General features: G+C 36.8%; 1 protein-coding gene across 1 annotated transcript; it reads right to left on the bottom strand.

Annotated features, from left to right (window-relative positions):
- Window positions 1-4,356: 4,356 nt before the first annotated feature.
- On the bottom strand, window positions 4,357-8,614 carry LOC128638628 (gamma-crystallin 1-like). Its single transcript, XM_053690704.1, has 3 exons — window positions 8,606-8,614; window positions 5,709-5,951; window positions 4,357-4,629 (listed from the first exon to the last, which is right to left on the bottom strand). The coding sequence occupies exons 1-3, from the start codon at window positions 8,612-8,614 to the stop codon at window positions 4,357-4,359; spliced, it is 525 nt and encodes a 174-aa protein (XP_053546679.1).
- Window positions 8,615-11,807: the final 3,193 nt, after the last annotated feature.

Genomic DNA, 11,807 nt, shown 5'->3' with positions numbered 1-11,807 from the left:
CTAATAAATTTATTAATAGAGGTTATCCTATACCATTAATTGCAGAACAGTTAAATATAGTCAAAAATGAGAAATTACAAAAGAAAAATAAAAACAGAGAGGTGAATCGTTTAGTTTTTTTAACCCAATTTAATGAATTTAGTCAGAAAATTAATAATATACTGAAAAAATATTGGCACATCCTAAGAGACTGTAAACCCCAAGTAAATGTCCAATGACAGCATATAAAATGAATAGGAACATCAAAGATTCTCTTGTACATTCTGATATAGGAAGTAACAAATTAAACTCACAAAAAACTATAGGCCCAAGGAGGGGTGGATGTTACCCTTGTTTAAACTGCAGCAATTGCAGTTCTATGATTAAAGGTGAATATTTTTATCACCCCATAAATGGTAAGAAATACAAGATAAATAAATATTTAACTTGCAGGTCATGTTATTGTATCTACCTTATTAAGTGTCCATGTGGATCAATTTACTTGGGTGAGACCTGTAGAGAGGTAAGGGAGAGGATACCAGAACACAAGTCCAACATCAGATGTAAAAACAAAGAGGCTCCTGTTTCCTCTCACTTCCTCTCTATGGGTCATAATATTAGTCAACTCAGATTTCAAATAATAGAACAAATTGATAGACCAAGAAGGGGAGGTGATAGAGAACATATATTGAAAACAAGAGAAATGTTTTGGATATATAAATTGGAAAGCTTAATACCTAAAGGAATGAATAAAGATTTTGATTGGAGTCTATTCCTTTAAATTTGTATTCTGTAAACATTCTATTGTATTCGCAGGAGTTTATATGTTTACACAAAAAAAAAACCTTTTTAATGGGCTGAGTAGGGGGGTATATATACATATATTATGACAATCGTTTCATATTATCTTGTATTGTATGACATCATACCTTTCTTTTTGAATATTTCTTAAAAAATTTTTTTTGAATAACCCTCTTGTGTGTGAAACACAGATGCATAAAAGAATTTCCCTTTTTTTAAGAGTAGTGAAATACTGTTATCTATACCATGGGCAATGACCTGTATTATGTTGAACGAAATTGATTTTTTCCAATCAAGTAAGAGAATTTTATATGAATTGGTTTATATAACTAAAATTTATGAAATATTTATCTTTGATCTGCTTATTATGTGCAATATCTCTTCTATTTTAATTTGTACATATGGTTTTATCTTTAAAAAATGTTTACTTATTGTTTTGAACTTTCTCATGTGATTAGTCAGAATGTCTATTGCAACTAAAAAAAGTTGTATTTTTTGCTTAGACCCAAGAATATGAGACAATAAAGGTGTTTTAAATTACTGGTGGCTGGAACAATCTTTTGTCTATTTATTCACTCTAAGCAGGCAGGAGTTATTACTGTATATACAATGTATAAACATAGGGAAAAATGGCGGCAATATGTCAGAAGGAGCATGCTAAAATACTTCCCTCTACAGTACAGGGTGAAGGAATTTCTGGGTGCGCTAACTGGCTTGCCCCTTCCTCTTTTAGCACTATGCACAGGTATATTGGAGCTTGGTGAGAGATTAGTGGGTTTGTGAGATATTTAGGTAATGGTTGTTGGAAGATTATTATTTTATATATATATATATATATATATATACTGTATATCATATTAGTTTTATTATATATTTGTATTTGTTTAGGTAAGTGAAGGGTTAAGGGAAAATAAGTGAAAGGTTAAGAAGTGAAGGGTTGGTCCCTAATCCTTCATTTCTTTTTTTTACTTATTTCTTTTAAAAACTTTTTGTCCCCTAAGTGTTCTGTGTTAGGAGTTTTGTGTGTGTGTTTTTTTTTTGCTATCTAGTATTTTGTATGTTTTTGTCTTTTCTTTAAAAACTATCTGTCCTTGTTTGTTTGTGCATTTCTTTGTCCATTGTGGTTTTAGTTTTGGTCTTGTGTTTTTAGATAGAATAGTTTTTTGTTCTTTTAAGGGTAGTTTAATTTTAGGGTTTAGGTAATTGTCAAAGTTGTCAATTGTTTATTTATGAGTGTTTTGTATTAGAGTTATGGAAAGTGGAGTTACATTATTAGATGGAGGGGTGAAGAGAGGGATAAAGGGGGGGCGAGGGAACGATAGGGCAGCTTTAGTTGCTAGCGGGGATATTAGAGGCGGTCAGGTATGGTTAGGTGGTGAAATAGGGGGAAGGAAATGGGATAGTTTAAAGGCTGGCTAGTGGGTTAGGACCAGAGCTGAGGGAGGAGAGAGGTAGAGTGTCCCACCTAGGATAGTCTAGAGTAGGGACAAATGGAGGAAGGCCTGAACCTGGGCTTGGAGAAGGGGATAGGAGGACTCCAGCTGTAAGGACAGGTCAAAGAGAGAGGGCTGGTCCCTCATCAAAGGAGGGAGGGCAGGCATCTGCTGGGCAAGTTCAGAAGCCCAGGAAGAGGGAGGAGCTGTACAGTGAAGATGAGAAATTGGCGATAATAGAGGCCTGTGTGCAGAGAGCCCAGCAACATTCTATGTCGGCTATGATAGGAAATCAGTGATGCTTGCATTGCAGTGATTAATCAGTCACGCACCATGGCCAACATTAAGCAATGGTCAGAGACTGGCAGTGGGTGGTGAGGGAAAGGATGAATAAGGAGAAAGAGTGGATTTGAAGTGGATGCTCACACATCATATATAGCGGTTGACATTTGATTAGTACCGCTGCTGTATCCTTGAAGATACCTACATATAGGGGATGTTGCTTCTTTACCTGGTTTAGCAGATATTCTTTACAATCGTTCACTTTAACAGTAGTTATTCTTAATGTATTCACTTCCAACTTAGAGAGCTGTAGGTATTGTTGTTTGCTATGGTAATATTATTCTCTGATTGATTCAAATGACATTGTTTATTTCCTATAGTTATGTATGGTTGCTGGGGTAACTGCTGTGTTAGTTACCGTAAAAGTTTAGGGTTATTATTATTATTATTAGTTATTTGTAGAGGGTTACCATGTTTATTATTTTTTCTCCTGCATGCTTATAGGTGGGTGGCAAAGTTATCCTTATGGATGATTGGGTACTTTATATGGAGACCAACGTGCAGAGGGCAATTACATTCTGTTCACCAGCTTAGCTCATTTTATTTGTTCTATCTTTTATATATAATTTAGTGCAGTAGTAAAGGGATGGTGATAGCTATGCTTTACAGAGCTATTAAGGATTGTATTTAAACATGCATGACCTGCCCCCATAAGCCCCAGTATCTTCATGTGGTAAATGGTATTACAAGCTAATGGGATGGTATGTGGTATAGACACTTACTCTTAAATTTCTGTGAGCAAATACGCTACTGTTAATATATTCTTTATGGGATGTTATTGATCAACTGTGCCATTGTATTGTTTTTAATTGGGAGTGGGATTTTGGCCCTGGCACAGATTTGATTGTTTATGCAGTGCAGCTGAAGTTATAAATGTGTCTGTTTTGAGGTCATTCTTATTGGTCTGAAGAAGATGCATGTAGCTGTACCTAAATGTTATTACTATAATAAAAATGTTCTTGTTTTTGACTGAAGAGCAGTGAATGCTTATTACTGTTTGCTAGATTGAGGGTTTATAGCACCTTGATAGTTGCATATACTTTTGGTTATATTGGATAAACCTCATTATATATAGGGCCCCATTTAGTAATAAGTGGGTAAACTGGGTTTGGGGTGATTAATCTCCATCACCTCAGCATGAGTAAGCCTGAACCACATGGGCTCCAAAGAAGCATTCATTGCTTAGTACATGGATCCCCTACTTTTTATATATTTTTTAATGATTTAGTTTTTAGCTGTTGACATTCACTCATCAATAAATACACAAAGGGGCCTATTTATCAAATGTCTGTCCGAAATGATCCGATCAGCGGAACATGTCCGACAGACATCGCTGAATGCGGACAGCATTATGATCTCCACATTCAGCATTGCACAAGCAGTTCTTGTGAACTGCTGGTGCAATGCCGCCCCTGCCGATTCATGGCCAATCGGCCGCTAGCAGGGGGTGTCTGTCCGCCTCCTCAGAGTAGGCGGACAGGTTATGGAGCAGGGGTCTTTAGACCGCTGCTTCATAACTTGTGTTTCTGGTGAGCCCGAAGGCTCACCAGAAACATGGGGCATCAAGCTCCATACGGAGCTTGATAAATAGGCCCCATATAGTGAAGGTAATGATCGCATATTATTTTCTTCTTATCTATTTCCAAGAGCAAGGTTTCTCTCTTCATGAACATATCACCAAGCCAGCTTCAACATTATAAAAAAAAAGTCCTACAACTATGGTAGATTAAATGAGCTACAGAAGAAAGATGTGTCAGTTTTAATAGTTTTATTTATGATATCAGGATAAAATAGTTTTATTTTAATGATACATGACTCGTCTGAAGGAACCAATTTTGGAGTTTATGGCTCCCCAATCCGTGTGTCTCTTGTATTCTCCAGGTCTCAGGTAGTACTGGCGCCCCCTGTAGTTGGGCTCTTCATAGAACATCCAGTGACCATCAAACACATTGCAGGAGTGGATGTCATGATAACGGAATTGCTCATACACATGAGGACAATCTTCAGTGAACTCCATCATCTGACCTCTGAACTCTTCTCTCTCATAGATCCTTATTCTGAATGGACCACGGTGCTTGATTTAAAAAATAAAGTAGGATAAATGTCAGATGCAGATTAAATATATGCAATTGTGTTTTTGTCCAGCAGAAAAACTCCTTTTCAGTGAGTGAACAATTAATACTTGAATATCGGAGGTGTATAAACCCTTTTTATTTTGAAAGTTTAATTGCTGCTCTTTTAATTCATGATCAGTTTATTTAGTTTGATGCTACTTTAATCTTGCCTTTCACAACATAAATCATTAATGTTTTGTTAAAATAATTTAATTCTTTCAGAAAACTGTTATTAATATATACTTGAATTAACAGTGGTGTAAATCAATAATTGAGAAATATTACAGAGACATGTGCAGCAAAATGAAAGAGTCAGGCTAACAATACATACAACTGGCTTAAGGAGAAGGTTCTACACTATAAAGTTTGAGGGTGTTAACAATATAAAAACATCTACATATTATATTGCCTTTTTCTGTCTCTATTAAATAGCTCAAAAAGAAAGAAGAACAGCACACCTGTTTGTGGGGCACGGAGTAAGATTTGCCAAATCTTGTCAATCCAAATAGACATACATCCAAAGCACGCCAGCCACCAGAAAAAAACTTTGTTTAAAATACCTTTATTCTCATTAGTTTGGACCAAAAGTTTACAGGAACAACGTTTCGAACCTACAATAGGCTCTTAGTCATGTACGTACATGACTAAGAGCCTATTGTAGTTTTTAAACGTTGTTCCTGTAAACGTTTGGACCCAACTAATGAGAATAAAGGTCTTTTAAACAAATATTTTTTTTCTGGTGGCTGGAGTGCTTTGGATGTATGTCTATTAATTAGTTCCCCATTCATAACTCCACTTTTTGCCACAGATAGATTAGAGGACATGTAAATGGCTAATGTAAGGCAAGAGGTTCCTCTGAAGGTTGAGAATTCAAATAATAAATGCTCAACTCTTTTAAGCATCTTGCAGCACGACCACTGCTAAGTAAGAGCCCAGATTGCTTTAAAAAGGGACAAAAAATCACTATAGCTTTCCAAAAACGGTTATAAGTATAAGCATAACACTGTCACTGGTATATGCACATTAGAAACATTCATACTTGTGGAGTTAGACGGCAGGATCTGATGGAGTCATTGTAACCCATCCATTGCTGGAAATCAGGATATTCTCCTCTCCTGAGATAGTATTGGTGCCCCCTGTAATTTGTCTGTTCATAAAGTATCCAGTTGCCATTTTCTACCCGGATGGAGTTGCAGCGGCTGAAATATGAGGTCAGGTCTGAACAATCCAAGCTGCACTCATAGGAGCGGCCTTGGAAGTTCTTGTCCTCATAGATGATTATCTGTAGAGAGAAGATTATATTTCATACATTTACACTATTCACCTCTGCAAAGATTAATTCCTGTAGTCAATGCACAGTTTTCAAAGAAATATGTGTAGAAACAACAGCAACAGAGTAAGAGAACATTATGAACCTACATAAGAAATAATATCTCAGAACTGTTCCTCTTTACCTTAACCATTTTGGATGGTATTCTGAAGCAAGTGCTTGCTGCTGTCTATAGCAATGAGCACATCCCTTTTATACACCCTCTACTGCTGATGTCTGCAGACATTTAAAATTACAATGATCCTCTTTCTGTCTACTATGGAAAATGTATAGTGCTATTGTGTTTGATTCATGTGACTCTTATGTATGCTGCTCCTTTTGTTTCCATATATTCACTAACTAGAAAAGAAAAAAGTAAGCACTGTTATATTATTTCTTTGTACTGATTTAGTGGCTTCAAATTTCATGTTCAAAATAGATGTTATATTTAATTTTTGTCCATGTATTATTCATAGCATAAGTAAGTCTATTAAATGAAGGCAAACAAATATAGCAGTGTGGGGTTCATATTAGGATTTTGTTTGGAGTCTATTGAGTGTATTAATCAATAGGATTAATTTATTTGGAGTTAGAAGTGTTAGAGATTAATATACAGTTAGATTACGAGTTGTGTGTTATGAGTGAAAAAGCAGTGTTATGGCTCTTTTTCACTACCGCTGCTATTACGAGTCTTGTAGGTATAGCTGTACCACACACCTTTTTGGCCGTCACGCAACAAAACTACTGCACCTTTCAAAAAGTAATTTTTCAATGGAACTTCCATAGCTCCGGTATTACGAGTTTGCCTGTCCGGCCAAAACTACAAGATCTGTACCGCCACCTGAAAGTCAGTAGTTATGAGTTTTACGTTACAAAGCAGCACCATAGAACTCAAAACTAAAGTGTTACAAAGTACACTAACACCCATAAATTACCTATTAACGCCTAAATCTAGGCCCTCCCGCATCGCAAACACTAAAATAAAATTATTAACCCTTAATCTGCCGCTCCAGACATCATCGCCACTATAGTAAATATATTAACCCCTAAACCGCCGCACTCCTGCATCGCAAACACTAGTTAAATATTAGTAACCCCTAATCTGCTGCCTCCAATGTTGTCGCCACCTACATACACTTATTAACCCCTAATCTGCTGTCCCTAACATTGCCGCAACCTACATTACTGTTAATAACCCCTAATATGCTGCCCCCAAAATCGCTGCCACCTAACTACACTTATTAACCCCTAATCTGCTGCCTCCAATGTCGTCGCCACTATACTAAAGTTATTAACCCCTAAATCTAACCCTATGTCTAACCCTAACCCTAACGTAACCCTAACCCTAACACCCACTAACTTTAACCTAATTAAAATAATAATAAAAATTACAATTAATACTTAAATTATTCCTATTTAAAACTAAATACATACTTACCTGTAAAATAAAACTTAAGCTAGCTACAATATAACTAATAGTTACATTGTAGCTATCTTAGGTTTTATTTTTATTTCACAGGTAAGCTTGTATTTATTTTAACTAGGTTGATTAGTTAGTAAATAGTTATTAACTATTTACTAACTGCCTAGTAAAAATAAATACAAATTTACCTGTGAAATAAAACCTAACCTGTCTTAAAGTTAAACCTAACATTACACTAAAATTAAATACATTACATTAATGAAATACAATTAACTAAATCCCCCCAAAAAAACACTGTTACACAAAATAAAAAAGAAATTATCAAATATTGAAACTAATTACACCTAATCTAATAGCCCTCTAAAAATAAAAAAGCCCCCCCCAAATAATAAAATCCCTAGCCTAAACTGAACTGCCAATAGCCCTTAAAAGGGCCTTTTGCGGGGCATTGCCCCAAAGAAATCAGCTCTTTTACCTGGCAAATAAAAAAACAAACAACCCCCCAACAGTAAAGCCCACCACCCACACAACCAACCCCCCCCCCCCAAATAAAAACCTACCTAAAAAACCTAAGTTACCCATTGCCCTGAAAAGGGCATATGGATGGGCATCTAACCTAAGCCAGATACAAAATAACTATTCGTTATATTGTAGCTAGCTTAGGTTTTATTTTACAGGTAAGTATTTATTTAGTTTTAAACAGGAATAATTTAGGTATTAATTGTAATATTTATTTGGAATTATTTTAATTATGTTAAAGTTAGTGGGTGTTAGGGATTTGGTTACGTTAGGGTTAGATTTAGGGTTAGGTTTAGGGGTTAATAACTTTAGTATAGTGGCAGCAACATTGGGGGCAGCAGATTAGGGGTTAATAAGTGTAGTTAGGTGGCAACGAGATTGGGGCAGCAGATTAGGGGTTAATAACAGTAATGTAGGTGGCAGCGATGTTGGGGGCAGCAGATTAGGGGTTAATAACAGTAATGTAGGTGGCAGCGATGTTGGGGTAGCAGATTAGGGGTTAATAACAGTAATGTAGGTGCCGGCGGTGTTGGGGGAAGCAGATTAGAGGTGTTTAGACTCGGGGTTTATGTTAGGGTGTTAGGTGTAAACGTACATTTTTTTTCCCCCACGGACTTTAATGTGGCTGCACTTTGGAGCTTTACGCTCCGTTATCGTCGGTGTTAGGCTTTTTTGCTTTGCCGACTCTCCCCATTGAAGTCTATGGGGAAATCGTGCACGAGCACGTCAAAGCAGCTCAAAGCAGCGCTGGTATTTGGGTGCGTTATGGAGCTCAACGCTGCCATATCACCCGTAAATGCCTGCTTTTTGTAAACTTATAATACCAGCGCTATAGGCAGTGAAATACCACCGAAAAAGCTGCAGTCGTTAATTTCACTATAGCGCTCAAAACTCGTAATCTGTCTGATAGTTAGTACTGGCTGGGAAAATGCTGAGGGAGCCAGTTATAGTTAAGATTTAATTTCAACAAGAGACCACCAGGAAGGATAGCATTGTTATTTGTTTTATCCTGTGCAGTTCTGTCTCAAACATATGAGTGTATATAGATGAAAGCTGTTTCACTAGATAGTTTATTATGGGTTTTTTTTTTTGGGGGGGGGGGGGGGTGCATAATTTCCACACAGACACATCTCTGCTTCTGAGGGATAGACATTTAATAATGTATATTATCATTTGAATCTGTAATATATATTACATGTAGTAGAAGATGCATTTTTAATTCATGCCCCAAGAAAATTGTCATAATTGCCATGAAATGTGTAGGCAGTGTTTATTTCTCATGTTTTCCGTCATTCTATTTCATAAGAGTTTGCTGACTGAAACTACTGCTTGGATGAAGACTTCTCCCGGCTTCGTTGAGGACTTCTTGACGCTTGGACGAAGACTTCTCCCGGCTGGATGAGGATGGATGTCCGGTCTTCCAAAACTGTAAGTGGATCTTCGGGGGTTAGTGTTAGGTTTTATTAAGGGTTTATTGGGTGGGCTTTATTTTTAGCTTAGGGTTTGGGCAATGTAAATGAGCTGAATGCCCTTTTAAGGGCAATGCCCATCCAAATGCGCTTTTCAGGGCAATGGGTAGCTTAGGTTTTTTTAGGTAGGTTTTTATTTGGGGGGTTAGTTGTGTGGGTGGTGGGTTTTACTGTTGGGGGGTTGTTTGTATTTTTATTTGCCAGGTAACAGAGATGATTTCATTGGGGCAATGCCCTGCAAAAGGCCCTTTTAAGGGCTATTGGCAGTTTTGTTTAGGCTAGGGGTTTTATTATTTCTGAGGTTTTTTTATTTTGATAGGGCTATTAGATTAGGTGTAATTAGTTTAAATATTTGATCATTTCTTTTTAATTTTGTATAACTTAGTGTTTTTTGTGATTTAGTTAATTGTCTTTCATTAATGTAATTTATTTAATTTTAGTGTAATGTTAGGTTTAACTGTAAGACAGGTTAGGTTTTATTTCACAGATAAATTTGTATTTTACTAGGTAGTTAGTAAATAGTTAATAACTATTTACTAACTAATCTACCTAGTTAAAATAAATACAAACTTACCTCTGAAATAAAAATAAAACCTAAGCTAGATACAATATAACTATTCGTTATATTGTAGCTAGCTTAGGTTTTATTTTACAGGTAAGTATTTATCTAGTTTTAAATAGAAATTATTTAGGTATTAATTGTAATATTTATTTGGAATTATTTTAATTAGGTTAAAGTTAGTGAGTGTTAGGGATATGGTTATGTTAGGGTTAGATTTAGGGTTAGGTTTAGGGGTTAATAACTTTAGTATAGTGACAGCAACATTGGGGGCAGCAGATTAGGGGTTAATAAGTGTAGCTAGGTGGCAAGTGCAACGAGATTGGGGCAGCAGATTAGGGGTTAATAACAGTAATGCAGGTGGCGGCGATGTTGGGGGCAGCAGATTTGGGGTTCTAAACAGTAATGTAGGTGGCAGTGATGTTGGGGGAAGCAGATTAGGGGTGTTTAGACTCAGGGTTTATGTTAGGGTGTTAGGTGTAAACGTACTTTCCCCCCCCCCCATAGACTTTAATGGGGCTGCGCTACAGAGCTTTACGCTCCATTATTGCAGGTGTTAGGCTTTTTTTTGCCGGTTTTCCCCATTATAGTCTATGGGGAAATCATGCACGAGCACGTCAAAGCAGCTCAAAGCAGTGGTGGTATTTGGGTGCGTTATGGAGCTCAACGCTGCCATATCGCCCACAAACGCCTGCTTTTTTTAAAATCATAATACCAGTGCTTTAGGGAGTGAAATACCACCGAAAAAGCTGCTGTCGTTAATTTCCCTATAGCGCTCAAAACTCATGATCTGTCTGATAGTTAGTACTGGCTGGGAAATTGCTGAGGGAGCCAGTTATGGTTAATATTTCATTTCAACATGAGACCCCCAGGAAGTATAGGATTGTTATTTGTTTTATCCTGTGCAGTTATGTCTCAAACATATGAGTGTATATAGATGAAAGCTGTTTCACTAGATAGTTTATTTATTTATTTTTTTTATTTTTTTTGTGGGATGGGGTACTCTACATTACTTACAAAGTATTTAATAGTGTCTATAATATTGTCCAGAGGTGTATATCAGACAGAAGGCTGAGCATTAGATCTGAAAACATTTTTGTGCATGGTTTCTACACAGACAAATCTCTGCTTCTGAGGGATAGACATTTAATAATGTATATTATAATTTGAATCTGTAATATATATTACATGTAGTAGAAGATGCATTTTTAATTCATGCCCCAAGAAAAATTGTCATAATTGCCATGAAATGTGTAGGCAGTGTTTATTTCTGATGTTGTCCGTCATTCTATTTCATAAGCGTTTGCTGACTGAAACTATTGCATTTAGCATGAGTAGTTGATGATTTTCTTTCTAAGATAGTGATAGCCCATGAAATCCATTATTTGCATATGGGAATCCTTCACTTGGCCACCAGGAGGAGGCAAATTCACCCCAACCAGAGCTTCAACTAACTCTCCTACTTCCCCTTCCCTCCAAGAAGTTCTTTGCCTCATCTAGGAGGTAGTCAGAGATGTAAGTGCTCTGCAAAAAATCTTACCTTATCAACTCTCAATAGATAGTTCATAGTAGAGAGGGTAAGGGGGGTAGTTTCGTCTTTGTTAATCTCATGCCTTGGTATAGGACTGATCAAACATGAGGTCGCAGGGAATTTCCTTAGCCTTCTTCGTGTAAGCCTAACTACACTCTCGTATGGGTCCTGACCTGTCAGTGACAGAGGAGCTGGTGCATATTGCATTCTCACAATACCTATGCTTCCCTACTGCTGCAGAATAACAGCATGAAGGTGTTTATCCTTCCCTATGTCCCACTATATGAACTGAGTCTAACTTCAGATGTGGGTAGTGCTGAGGGTACCT

Source organism: Bombina bombina, chromosome 1 (assembly GCF_027579735.1).
Source record: "Bombina bombina isolate aBomBom1 chromosome 1, aBomBom1.pri, whole genome shotgun sequence".
Taxonomy (NCBI): Eukaryota; Metazoa; Chordata; class Amphibia; order Anura; family Bombinatoridae; genus Bombina; species Bombina bombina.
Note: the sequence above shows the minus strand (reverse complement) of the source record. Positions and strands in the feature narration are given on the sequence as shown.